General features: G+C 38.5%; 3 protein-coding genes across 6 annotated transcripts; 2 read left to right on the forward strand and 1 right to left on the reverse strand.

Annotated features, from left to right (window-relative positions):
- Positions 123–4,411, forward strand: LOC105156179 (putative late blight resistance protein homolog R1A-10). 2 transcript variants are annotated; one of them, XM_011072248.2, is made up of 3 exons: positions 123–289; positions 638–3,579; positions 3,842–4,411. In XM_011072248.2, the coding sequence occupies exons 2-3, from the start codon at positions 853–855 to the stop codon at positions 3,845–3,847; spliced, it is 2,733 nt and encodes a 910-aa protein (XP_011070550.1). In that variant the 5' UTR covers positions 123–289; positions 638–852; the 3' UTR covers positions 3,848–4,411. The 2 variants fall into 2 exon arrangements, with proteins under 2 accessions (XP_011070550.1, XP_020547664.1); XM_020692005.1 differs by having other exon boundaries at positions 653–3,579.
- LOC105156180 (putative late blight resistance protein homolog R1B-14) lies at positions 4,969–9,100 on the reverse strand. 3 transcript variants are annotated; one of them, XM_020691781.1, is made up of 2 exons: positions 8,732–9,100; positions 4,969–7,768 (listed from the first exon to the last, which is right to left on the reverse strand). In XM_020691781.1, exon 2 carries the CDS (start codon positions 7,710–7,712, stop codon positions 5,157–5,159), a length of 2,556 nt encoding a protein of 851 aa, XP_020547440.1. In that variant the 5' UTR covers positions 7,713–7,768; positions 8,732–9,100; the 3' UTR covers positions 4,969–5,156. The 3 variants fall into 3 exon arrangements, with proteins under 3 accessions (XP_020547440.1, XP_011070551.1, XP_020547439.1); XM_011072249.2 differs by having other exon boundaries at positions 4,969–7,844; XM_020691780.1 differs by having other exon boundaries at positions 4,969–7,844; positions 8,727–9,100.
- Positions 10,363–13,610, forward strand: LOC105156181 (heat stress transcription factor A-8). The gene is made up of 2 exons (XM_011072250.2): positions 10,363–10,994; positions 11,939–13,610. The coding sequence occupies exons 1-2, from the start codon at positions 10,779–10,781 to the stop codon at positions 13,064–13,066; spliced, it is 1,344 nt and encodes a 447-aa protein (XP_011070552.1). The 5' UTR covers positions 10,363–10,778; the 3' UTR covers positions 13,067–13,610.

The following is a 13,651-nucleotide window of genomic DNA, read 5'->3' on the forward strand; positions in this document are numbered from 1 at the left end:
GTAGGGAAAATATGTCAATAATTTTGATTAGTACAAATAATTCATAAAACAGATATATAAATTTGGGTGGAGGGATCCGACCCGGGAGAAATGTCCAAGTTGGGTGGCGGCAAAGGCATCACGATCACGTCCTCAGCCTCTGGTCCCAGTTGATCGTTTACTCAACTAAATAATAACAATTGACTCTGAACTCAAATGGCGTGCAATTCATCCAGTTACTCCGTATTGCCCTTATCGCTACTGTTCAGTCTCGATTGTGATCACTGCAGAGTTGGAGGTTCAAGGAAATGTAAGCATCTATTTGCAGTGAAGTAATTTTACTTGTATGATCTTTTCCGAAACGAGGATTTACCTGTTATGATTGTAGTGTTCTTCCTGATTTAGCTGTCTTGCTGGGGGGTCTCTTTCTATGTTTAATTTTGTGTTGCTTGAGTGGGGTTGGGTGCAATACCTTTTTGAGCTAATTTTTGATGAATCAGAGTTCAATTTTGTATTTAAATGGAGTTTTTTGGGGTATGTATGTAGGGTAGGGTGGGGAGGGGAGGGGAGGGCTTGCTGTATATATCTTTGGCTGTTGCGATGATTAAGTAATTAATTGTGCACTAGCTCATGATTATCATTTTCTTATCTTACCCAGCTTCGTATGTAATAGTAATCAGAATGCTGAATGTAGCCTGTGAGGCTGCCAATTCTTTTGGTTGTGAGGAAGCTGCAAATGCCAGTCCTGAAGACGGCACGTTCACCCCTCTGTGATCGGTTAAGAGTGCGTTGCGTTTTAAATGTTCCAAGAAAACAATCAAAGATAGGGCTGCTAGTCATGCTATCAAAAGGCAGCCAGAGTAATGCGTGACGATGGCATATGCTGCTGTCAATTCCCTTTTGCAAACACTAGACCTTGTCATATTTCCCAATCCATACTTGACCTCTCAAGACGATGACCAGTTTGCATCTTTAGGGGAAAAGCTTAGGTATCTGAAAGGTTTTCTTGAGGGTTTTGTGAGGAGCCGTGGTGACCATGGAAAGGTTAAGGTTTTGGAAAGACAGATTGAAGATTCAGTGAATCGAGCAGAAGATATTGTTGAAACATATTTATACACTGTGAGAAGTACAGTAAAGAGCAAGAACAGTCGAAGAAAGGATTACAAGATCTTCCAAGAAGGTTTGAAACAAGTAATAGAAGAAATTGATTCTGTCAAGAAAGAGGCCGTGGAGATTTGTGGTAATCCATACGATCCAAATAATCTACATTCAGGGCGTTATTTGTTTGGGAGTTCATCATGGCACGTACCAAGTTCTGCAAATCCTGTTGTGGGCCTGGACAATGACTTGGTGAAAATCAAAGATCAGCTCACTGGATTGCCATATAATCTGGAAATCCTCACAATCGTGGGGATGGCAGGAATAGGTAAATCCACTCTGGCTAAAATAGTCTATGATGATCCGTTGATAGTGTATCACTTCTATGTTCGTGCATGGATTACAGTATCTCAAGAATATGAAGTGAAGAATATATTGATAGGGCTGATTCGCTCTGTTGCTCAGCTGACAGATGATATCAGTGCGAAGTATGATGATTCCGAGCAGCATTATAAAGTTCTAAAAGATGGTATCAACCAGCTGAGTGATCAAAAATTAGCTGAACAACTCTATAGGAGTTTAAAGGGTAAAAGGTATCTTATTATCATGGATGATATTTGGTGTAATACCGCATGGGATGATGTCAAACGATCATTTCCGGACGACAAGAATGGAAGCCGGATAATTTTGACAAGCCGGCTCACAGAAGTGGCTCTTTATGTTAACTCTGGGAGTCCTCCTCATCATATGCGGTTTCTCAGTGTAGATCAAGGATGGGAATTACTGAAGTTGAAGGCCTTCCCGAAACAAGGATGCTCTCTTGAGTTGGAGGAAATCGGAAAGCAAATTGCAGAAAAGTGTCAAGGGCTTCCCCTAGCAATTGTTGTGGTTGCGGGTCATCTGTCCAAATTGAGCAAGAAAAGAGATTTGTGGTTGAACGTTGCTGACAATGTAGGCTCACTTGTAGCTAGAAACCGAGAACAGTTTTTGAACATTATTGCTATGAGTTATAACCACTTACCTCATCACTTGAAAGCCTGTTTCCTTTATATGGGAGCTTTCCCTGAAAATGTTGAAATCCCTGTGTGGAGACTTATATCATTGTGGATTGCAGAAGGGTTTTTGAAACGGGAACTGGGGAAAAGCGTAGAAAAAGTGGCACAAGAGTACTTGGAGGACCTCATTGACAGAAGTCTAATATTGGCTGAAAAGAGAACCAATGATAGAGTTACTACCTGTCGTATGCATGATTTGCTCCGTGACTTTTGCCTGAGAGAAGCTGAGAAGGAAAGCTTTTGGCATGTTATGAGGAGGAATGACCTTTTTTTTCCTGAAGGCTTACAAAATCATCGTCGCCTCTGTGTGCAATCGGACATATTTTCTTATGCTATCACCGAATATTCAAATCCACAAGTTCGCACCTTTCTATCCTCAAATTTCTCAACTCGATTGTCTTTTTTTTCAGAGTCTGTATTCGCTCTCATGGGTTTCAAACTGCTTAGGATTTTAGATATGATTAGTTACTATTTCAATCATTTTCCTACTCAAGTATTGAAAATGATTCATCTGAGGTTTCTTGGTCTCTCAACTAGTGGTGAGCTTCCAGCAGCATCATCTAAACTTAGAAGAGGATCTGGGAAGTGGTATCTTCCGTTCTCAAAAAGATCGGAGCTTCCTGTATCAATTTCCAATCTTGTGAATCTACAGATCTTGATTGTTAATTGGGGATGGAGGGAAAACCACTGTTTGCCATTCGATATCCAGACGATGACCCAACTAAGGCACATCCGATTGAAGGGGGCAGTTGTCTATTTTGATGATCTCTTCCTAGCAGAAACCAGCAGAGCAAATCCATTGGTACTATCAAACTTACAAACGCTTTTGACTGTGAGCTCTACCAATTTCAGCAAGAAAATTGTTTCGATCATCCCTAACCTGAAAAAGTTGGGAATCCTAGTGTCCAAAAAGAATGATGAGCACCCAACTAATTTTCTGAATTACCTTTCCTCTTTACATTGCCTTGAAACGTTAAATTTGTCCTTCAGTTTACAAAATGAAAAATCTTCAACTATTTCACAGTGGAATGCGTTCCCTCCAAACCTCAGGGCATTGACTTTAAGTGGGAGCCATCTACCATGGGAAGAGATGGTCACTGTTGGGAAGATACCCAACCTTGAGGTCCTCAAACTGAAAGACCGTGCTTTCAGCGGCCAAGTATGGGAACCAATTGATGGGGGATTTCTTGCACTTAAATTCCTATTATTAGAGAACAATGAGCTAGAAATTTGGAAAGCAACAAGCACTCACTACCCTAGCCTTCAACACCTAGTTCTGAGGCTGTGCGATGCATTAATAGAGATCCCTTGTGGTATTGGGGAGATTCCTACCCTGCAAATAATTGAGCTTTATTCCTGTGGCCATTCTGCTGTTCGCTCTGCTAAAAGAATCCATGAGGAACAACAGAGCATAGGCAATGATGATCTTGAAGTTCGCATAAACCTGGTGAGTCAAGTAATTTGGAATATTTTTCAAATGATGTTTTCATCTTTATCGTGCTGCTTGGTTATTTGGTATAACTAATTACAACAAACAGCCTTATTTAACATAACATTTGCTTTGTGTAAGTAGGGGACTAATATTGACTGTATAGTTTTGGCAATGATAAGTTGTCATAAACATTTAAATCCTTCCCCTAACAACACATTCATTCATCCTCTATGAATGTACGGTATATTGAACATCATTATGAATTTTTTGTGTACAGGTTTAAAAGTTGTTTGAGCTTTGCCATCTTTCATCATTGCTGAGTACTGGAAGCTGGAGTTTGCAAAGCTGACATTTTTGGATAATTTCCTTTCTTGGTACATTCTTTTATGTATTTCAACTATCCAAAATCTTTAACTTTGTCGTATCTATTCCTATTCTAGACAACTCTCCCACTAATAATTTTATGCTTACATAGTCAAATCCTAAAAAGTGCAAAGGGAGGGCGAGGAACCTCTAGAAAAGCTAGATATTTGAGCAATTTAGTCTGACATATATTGTAGACTTAACATATCAATGTATTTAAATAAGAATCCTAACTTTACCTTTTCTTTTCTTAAGTGAAACTTGAATTCTAAACTCTGATCAATTTACTGAGATATTGGTGAATAGTTAAATTTGTGCGCTTATATACCCCTACAACTCTTTGGTACTTTTAATAGTGGGGTGGATAGAGACTATTATCTCTTGAACATATATTCTAGATAGCACTCTTGAAGATTCATGTAACGCAATCCTGTATGAGCAGTGTAAGCATTTCTAGCGAAAATTGGAACTTTATATCATGTTAGATGATGATGACTTTATATTACTATCTATTATATTACACGTACATTATTCATTTCTTTGATGTGAAACAGATAGCTTGATGTGAAATATTACTACCCATATTTCAGTTTGATGTGAAGGCTTAATTTTATTTTTGAAAGCATGTTGGGCCTGATCATAAACATAGGAAAAGATAGGTGGACTATATGTTTTCTTTGAAAGGGCAAAATGGTCATTAATTAGGTTTAAAGGACCGAAATTGTTAATATTTTAAAAGTTGAAGGATTAAAATAGAATTTCAATATGTTTAGGGACTGAAAACGAATTAGTGGCAATATATGAGGACCAAAACTGTAATTATCCCTTATATATCCATCTATAACTTCCAGAAAATGCATATTGGTTAATCAGACTGAAATATGGATGTGGAGCAGATAGCTTGGACGATCAGGAGTGTTATTGACCTGTTTCAGTCAAGCAGGCTACCGTTGAGGGAAGTGAGGATTGCAGTGGACAGCTTGAATTTGGTTACTGGAAAGTAAACTCTAGAATTTGTTTGATAGGTTTAATGGTAGACAATTTAAACAGAATAATTTAAACTTCCAACGATTTCAGACAGCGTCTAATAGTTGCACAAAAACATTAAGCAGAAAAGAAAAGCAAATCACCAAATATTGGCACCATTAAAAGCAACCTACACAAGATTGTTTGATAAATCACACTTGTATACACACATACACATCTGGTAGTTCTACTCTGAGATCCAACTAAACATCTGGAGGATAAATAAACAGCTTAAATGCAGTATTCAGCAGTCCCAACTGCTGCATTTGTAGCTTCTGCCGTTGTATCAACCTGGCAGAATAAGCTGCAGTCGGTTTCGGCCAGTGCAATTCCATGTTCTGCAGCGCGGATACTTCTGCTAGACCAGATGGAATTGCCTCAAGGCTTGAGCAGTGTCTGAACACCACACATTGAAGTCTAGGAAAGTGATGACCTGAAGCATCCCACCATATGAGATCAGTCCTCCCAATTTTCAGGACTCTAAGCAGACGAAACCCTCCATCGAGAGGCTCCCAACGACTTCCCTTGAAAGCATAGTCCTTCAGCTTGAGAACCTCCAAATTCGGCAGCATACCGAGCGTAGACATGTGATCCCAGTCGAGCAATGTGTCTGATAACGTTATCTTCTTTAGGTTTGGTGGGAACTTATAAGAAGGTGGAAGCCCTGGAATGATGCACCTTGAAGGGTCCAGCGGGAATGCATCGTTCAACAGCTTTAGACTCTCAAGACGGTCTAGTTTGGCAAGAATGTCAAACATAGTTGACCCTCCTTTCTCCTCCACGAGTGTGATCAACTTCCCACGTATTCCGAGCTTCCTCAGATTGGGAGTTCTCGCTAGTATGTTCTCAGTGCAGCTGTCCGGTGAGATTGTAGAGATCGTCAGTATATTTCTCCTCACGAAAGGATCCTCGTAGTTCTTTCGTGTTTGGGATGGCGGACCATTTAAGAAACTTATCCCACTGGTGTGAAGATGCCTGAGCTGTAACATTTTCCATATGTCTGCTAGAATGTTGAGCTCACGGCATGTTGTTCGGACAATGATCGTTTGGAGATTCCAGAGATTGGAGATTGTTGCAGGAAGAATCTTGAAGTTGCCGAAAAGGGCTATAAACCTTAGGTGAACCAGTTGCACAATCTCATTGGGGAAGCGTGAGAAACTGATGGACCTTAGATCCAAAACCCGAACTAATCCAAAGGCATCCAGTATGAACGATGTGTGTTGTCGAGGCACATGCTTCTCCTCTAAGACGAAACACAAGAAGGAGCGGACATGTGGACCAACGGGCTTTGATGAAATGAACTCCAGCACATTTGAATGGATGCAAAGTCTACGATGATAGCTTTGGGTGGAAGTCGAGGATGGACAATTTGGTGCAAAACCCTTGATCACCTGTAGAAACTTCTGTTCTGCGCTTTCTTTTACGCACAAATCACGCAGCATGTCATGAATACGACACGTCTTAATTCGACCATTAGCTCTCTTCGTTGCCACCAAGATTAGATTTCTGTCCACAAGATCCTCTAAATACTCTTCAGCTAAGTCCTCCAAGCATTCTTGTCCACTTTCCTGGACAAATCCCTCAGCAACCCATAATCTCAGCAGTTTCCAAACAGGGATCTCATAGTCTTCAGGAAAAATTCCAAAGTAGATGAAACAAACCTTTAAATGTTCTGGTAAATGCTTGTAGCTTAGTGCTAATACATCCATGCACTGCTTTGGGTCTTTAGCAACATGTGTACTAACGCTATCGGCTACTTTCTTCCACCAGTCGTGCGTCTTCTCCCTCTTCAACAGAAGACCAGAAATAACCACGATTGCGAGTGGCAGCCCATAACATTTTCTCGCGATCTGCCTCCCAAGATCCTCCAGCTCCGGAGGGCATCTCTCTTTTCGAAAAGTCTTCCGACATAGGAGCTCCCAACTCTCATCAACAGTCAGAAAACGTAAATTGTGAGGCGCGCTATCAGCATTAGCGTGCAAAGCTACCTCTCTATTTCTACTTGTCAACAAAATCCTACTCGCCAAGTCAGTGTTTGGAAAGGCCATTCTGATGTCGTCCCAAGCTTCTCTCGTCCAAACGTCATCAATGACGATAAGGTACCTATTGTTCCTCAAATGCCTGCATAGTTCCTCCGCCAACCAATCATCGCTCATATTGAGCATCTGATTGTTCATGAGCCCCAGAGATTCTAAAATCCCACGAAACACTTCCCGCCTGCTGTACTCTTGAGACACATAAACCCAAGCACGGAGATAGAAGTGATATTCTATAGAAGGATCCACGTAAACTTTTCTCGCCAGAGTTGTCTTACCAAGCCCTCCCATGCCGATAACAGAAACCACTTCCAAATGCTCCGGCCCTTCTGTGAGACGATGAATTATGGTTTTAGCCTCTTCATCAAACCCCACAACGTTAGCCTCCTCCACAACAGGTGGTCGTTTTTCCCGTGCACTTCTGCGTGACGGCTCCCCTCCGGACATGCTCACTATTCCAAACATTTTCTTGTCATAGATCTCCTTCACCTTTGCCCTGATGGATTCAATCTGTCTTCCAACATTACGAAGCAGAGAAGCATTATCGAACACGTGGATCATTCTGCCCATCCTGCTTCTCGACTTCTGCATTGCTGCATTGACTACAAACGTATCGATGATATCCTCAGCCTCGTACGCTACATCCGTAATCTGTCTGACTACTTCTCTAACGTATTCAAATTCGTTACGTTTCTCTCTGGAGTCCTTGAGGAATGCTTTCATCAAACTGAGATCCTTGTGAAGGGATTCCACTTGGTCCTTGAGTCCATAGATCAAATCTGAATGGTAAAGAAGCAGCTCCTTCAAATTCGACAGAAGAAATTCTACAACTGCATCAGTCATGTCTCTCCAACTCTGCGTGGTGAATAACTACTTTTTATTACTAATAACTAGAATCATGGGATGTAATCAAATGTTAAACCTATGCCCGAATGAAAATCATAGACAACCAGGAAAGAAAAGCCGGAAAGTGAGCTGCACAAGGACAGATATAGAGTAACTTAACTACATATCTGTTACAAGATTAACTTAATAGTGAATGGAACTTTCCTAGTACTTGAGAGGGATAATTGTTATTTCAATACCCAAACATAGCCACTTATGCAGTTTTGATCCTCAAACGGTTAGTATTTTAGCATTTTTAGTCATTCCGTTGATAAAATAATAAAAGTTAAACGGATTTTCGTTTGAAGGGGGAAAAATAGCCACTTTCCTCCCATTTTATGTTATTTTTCAAGTTTGGTCTAATGCATCCATTTTTCTCATTTTTGTTCAAGCTTCAAGAGAGAAAAACAAAAAGAAAATGAATTCAGCCACAAATATTCTATAAAATCTTAACAAAAATTGTCAATAACCTGTTTTGTGTATAATGAGTGCATTGACCAAAGCTTGAAAAATACATTTTCTGAGGAAAATGACTATTTTTTCCCCTAACATAAGTATTAAAAAAGCCAAGAAAACAACAGTTTTGAGTACCAAAACTGCAATCTCAAATTGCTCGAAGACCAAACCTACCGTATGTTTTGATGACAAAAATTGTATTTATCCCTACTTGAGATGAATAACAATAGTAATTACAGCAACCAGACTAATCATAAAACACACGGTACATTCGAGTAACTTAATCAAACATACTCGTAATTTCAACTGCAAACATCTCCAGAACATAACGAACTCATCTTTTATACAGGAAATCTTAGTCGACAAGAGATAATAAACAAACAAACAACAGTCTACCTCACCTGATCCTCCCAATCTGTTTTCAGCAGTGTGTAGATACCTCAAAACAGTACTGGAGACCCAGAAAACTAAACAAATTAAGCATAGACAAAAGGAAAATGAAGTCTCAGATAAACAAAAATGCAGTAAATAGAGAAGCGGGTTTTGGTCGGAAAGAATTCCGCGTTGGGAATTTTAGGTCTGCTTCCTGGAAGATACGATGAAGAAAGAAGAAATAGCAGTGAAGTTGGGAGACTCTGCCAGTCAACCAAGACAGATGAAGCACCAAGTCAACAGTAGTTGCTGTCCTCATATCTCATTTCAGTTTATAACTCATTCTGCTTTCTGTGTAAATCAATCAGTATGAAGAATAAAGCATTCACATATCTGATAGTCTATCATGCAAATTATAAGATAGTTTGAGTTGGTTGCAATAGCCATATATTACTCATATTTATAGCATATCACAAATATTTATGATAGAACTTCTATTTTATTTAATTATAATAAAATTCGATATCATAATTTATGATCATAATCATGTCAATTTAGGATCTCAATAATGTCAATTATGAAATTTAATTGAAATAATCGCTAATAACTCTATTTTCTTTATTTTACATATTAAACGTACATTATTGATAAAAAAAAAAGTTAAAATATATAAAATTAACACTGACAAAAACATTATTAGTGGTATTGTTTGATCATCTAACTCCATTGTAATATCACAATCGGAGTATACTTTTGGTTTCGAATGCCAAAAGAGCCTAATTAGGCTTTGTTCTTGGTCGATAATTTAATCTGCACGTGTTAAAATGATCATTATTTTTAAATATTGGCAAAATGAGGGACCATATAGCAATATACTAAATGTTGTTCTCACTGGGGAAGATGAAAAGAAGTTTTCCTTTTACCCCCTTCTTTGTCTTTCTTGCTTTTAATTCTCGACAATCATAAACATAGTAATTAAATACAATCATAACGTTTATTTTATTTAATAAATAGGTCCCATCGCTACCCAAGATTCATTAATTTGCTGGTATTAGCAAAATATTGAAGAAAAATCTATATTTGATTAACTAATTATTGACTTATTGAATGTCAAACAATTTTTTTTTACTAATCTAATCTTATAAAGGTGAAAATATATCTTCTCACTTGCATTAGTTTGTGTAGATGTATAAGGATAGTTTGATCGAAATTATTTATTTGATTTTAAATAAATCAATCGAATGTAAATATGAAATTTTTATTCAAATTTTTGCTAATACCAGCAAATTAAATGAGTTTTGGATATCATATGAAAATAAAAGTCATGGATATTAAAATGTAATTTTTAAAATTGCGAAGAATTTAGTATAATTATACCAAATCTAACTAGAGGACTGCGTAATTGTCCCTAAAATCAAAACAAACTTTATAGGGAGCAGAACGATATAATCAAAACACTGGAAGGGCATAATTGTCATTTTTTGTAATGCAGTAGGGGCAGGTCCATAAAAGAAAAGAGCTGTAACTAGCGAGTAGAGTGAGGCTGAGGCCAGAGAAATGGCCCCCGAGTAGTGTAATTACAAGTATAACCCTCCAACTACATAAAAATAGAATAACAACAAATTTGAAATGTAAACAAGTTGCATAAATCCACACCAATCTGGAAAACTCCACCGCCAGCGACTTTCCGCAACTTTTTTCCTTTTCTATTCTTCTGAATTTGATTTTCTGGTCGTTTTTGGTTTTTTCCTCTTAATATCTGCAAGTCGGCATCCATTCAAACAAAGACTTGTACCCAATCTTCTCCCTCTTTTCCATTCTTCACCTTCTTTTCCAAGTAAAACATATTCTTGACTTGTGTATACAGATATATATATAAATATAATAGAATCAGTATATTTTTACCCAGATACGCGTATATCGTATAGTTCGTTTGGAATTCCAGTTTCAAAAGTTTGAATTTGACATCAGTATTGAATTTTGGGAAGTGGGTTTTCCGGGTTAGATTTGATTCTGGTGAAGTTTGTCGAATTGGAACTTGTTTTCGAGATTGGCTTTTGTGAGTTGATTTGAATTATGGTGAAATCAGTTGAAAATGGGACGTCGCTGCCGCCTTTCTTGGTGAAATGCTACGAGATGGTGAATGATGAATCAACCAATGAGTTGATTTCTTGGACGGAATCGAATGACAGCTTTATCATATGGGACGAATCTAAATTTTCTTCCCAGTTGCTCCCCAAGTACTTCAAGCACAGCAACTTCTCTAGCTTTGTCCGCCAACTCAATATCTATGTGAGCTTCATTTTGTTCGAGTTTTCTTTCGTGATTTGTTCGTATGTGGTGTTTTCTTTCCAGAATTTTGTGAATGATCGTGTTTATGTATAATTTGAGATGGTTGATGTGGGTAATCTTCAGTTTTTATGTTCTTTCCACAAAGGTTAAATAGCCCGTGTGCGCTAATGGTATGGAGAACATTTTTGTTTGAGGTGGATGATTGCATGTAGGCTGGAGGCTGAGCCTCTAATTCCGTTGTTTTCTTCTTTCTTCACATTTTTCAGCTTATCTAAAATTTAACCGTAATGAAATAAAATAAGAGGAAATTTTGCCAGTTGTGATTAGGCAGGGTAATTTATTTTCTTTTGTTTTTTGGTCTATAATAGTCTGTTGTAGAGGAATTGGAGGTCACTTGGGTTGCTAATTCATGTGCTGGTCCTTCGTTTGAAATTGTTTTCTTCAGGAGGGATCCTTGGGCATCTTGTTTGGATTCTGCTCACTGGCTCAAAACAGATAGTTGAACTTTTGTAGATGTGTTTTCTTGTTTCTTGTTATATTTGGAAGAGCTGTTTGCAAGTTGTGAAGGTAGTATTTGTTGAAGGTCACAGTTGTGGCTGCAGCATCTGTGACAATTTTGCTCTTTTAGACTTAATGACTATTTAGGACTTTGGTTTCATATTTGGTTTATGTCAACTCTTCTTTTGTGAAGATATTGACGGTAGCAAACATTTGAATAGGGTCACAGAATTGATATAAATACGGTGTAGATTTTTGTTTTAGAACATATAGGTTAAGACTTAGCAATGTTTCTTGGCACTTGGTTTTGAATATCTTTGAGACAGAGAGCTTAATTAAATCAAAGATTTGTAGGAGTTTTTGGGTAATGGGATCTGGATTTGTTCTTGATAATTGGATGTAAAATATATTCCTGTGTGTTGACTTTTTTTCTAAAATTTGTCCAGGGTTTCAGGAAAATAGATACCGATCGCTGGCAATTTGCTAATGAGGCCTTCATCAAAGGCCAGAAGCATTTGTTGAAGAACATCAGCCGAAGAAAGCAGCCCCATAACCTAGTACAGAAGAAATCGCCCCAACTGAAAGAAACAGAAACCCCTGTATCATCTGAAGAAGACAAGAGAATGGCACTGTGGAAAGAAGTCGAGACTCTTAAAAGTGATAAAATTTCGTTAACGCAAGAGCTGAAAAAGCTAAGTCAGCACCAGCAGACTTCACAGAGTAAATTGCTACTCTTGAGAGAACAATTGAAAGGTATGGAAAAGAACCAGCAACAGATGCTTTCTTTCATTGTGATGGCGATGCAAAGCCCTGAATTTATGGTTCAGTTCTTCCAGCCAAAAGAAAACAGTTGGCGTATGACGGAAACTGGAAAGAATAAACTGAGTGAAGTTACTGATGACTGTGAACCCTCTCCTTCTGATGGAACGATAGTCAGGTATGAGCTGCCAAAAGGCGGACATTCAGTGCCTCCAGCATGCACGACAGAAGCTTCTAATTCTGAAGCTGGAAAGGAAAAACTGAGTGAAGTTATGGAAGACTGTCAACAAACTCCTTCAGTTGGAATGATAGTCAGGTATCAGCCACCAGAAAATGGACACTCAGTGCCTCCAGCATGCACAACCGAAGCTTATAACACTGAAGACTTAATGGAATTAGATTTCACTTCTGATGAAATGAGAGATCTTCTTATGGATATAGACCTTTTGGTAGGACCAATGGATGAAAAATTACTTTCTTTGGAAAATCATGGTCAGTTTGTTCTTCCAGATATACCTGAAGATGACACTATGCTGGAACAGCTTCTTTTGTCCGATCCACCAACTGGAACTCAACAACTTGTGGAATTTGAAGCTGGAGCCTGTACTGATCACAAGATGCAGATTGGGTTAACATTACAGCCTGAAGAATCTGAGGAGCCCAATGGTTCAGATAATGATGTCAATGACCATCAGAACCAGGTCGCAGAAGCAAGAGAAGCCCAGATCCCAACTGATGCATCTGACAAGATGGATGTTTTAACTAAACAAATGGGATTGCTAACTTCTGAAATAAGCTGCAAGCAGATATCTTAAAGTCATTACCTTCCCTGTTTCTTGGAAATGCATGCAATTACATTTTGGTATTTAGGGTATGAGATACTGGCAGGATAGTGAACCTTGTTTATTGATTTTTGGATGGGGGACCAAGTGATCCTGTTCAGTTCATTTTGCTTCAACTCAACTGCTTGATGGGTGAAGACCGGTGCTAAGTATTGTAGAGATTCTTTGGTCATAATCTTGATCTGATGGCCTGATTTCCGTCATTAACACAATCCTCCTTTTTCATTCTATGATTGTAAATGCCACGAAGAACAGAACTATATTATTCCTTGACCTTAAACTGTAGTTCCCAATATCCTGCCATGAGCACCCTGCTGGATAAAGTTGTTGAAATTGGATTAGTTTCAGCAGTCAACCAGCGAAAAAGATGGATAAATAGGAGTTAAGGTAGTGAGCCCATGTTTTGTGAAAAAACAGTAGTCAGGCACGCTAACCCGTGTCGATTTTTGGTTTGAGATGTTAGCCTGTAATGAGATGCAAGAAGCCCTATGGTAACAAGTGTTGATGTTTCCAATTTCGTGAGTTTGTGGTTATGTTCGTCTCCCATGGATTGGGATG

The sequence above is a fragment of the Sesamum indicum genome, linkage group LG2 (assembly GCF_000512975.1).
Source record: "Sesamum indicum cultivar Zhongzhi No. 13 linkage group LG2, S_indicum_v1.0, whole genome shotgun sequence".
Lineage (NCBI taxonomy): Eukaryota > Viridiplantae > Streptophyta > Magnoliopsida > Lamiales > Pedaliaceae > Sesamum > Sesamum indicum.

Coding starts and splice junctions, on each gene's coding strand:
- LOC105156179 (XM_011072248.2), top strand. CDS start 853: ATGGCATATGCTGCTGTCAATTCCCTTTTGCAAACACTAGACCTTGTC.
- LOC105156181 (XM_011072250.2), top strand. CDS start 10,779: ATGGTGAAATCAGTTGAAAATGGGACGTCGCTGCCGCCTTTCTTGGTG. Junction 10,995..11,938: donor TCCGCCAACTCAATATCTAT/GTGAGCTTCATT, acceptor AAATTTGTCCAG/GGTTTCAGGAAAATAGATAC.
- LOC105156180 (XM_011072249.2), bottom strand. CDS start 7,832: ATGACTGATGCAGTTGTAGAATTTCTTCTGTCGAATTTGAAGGAGCTG.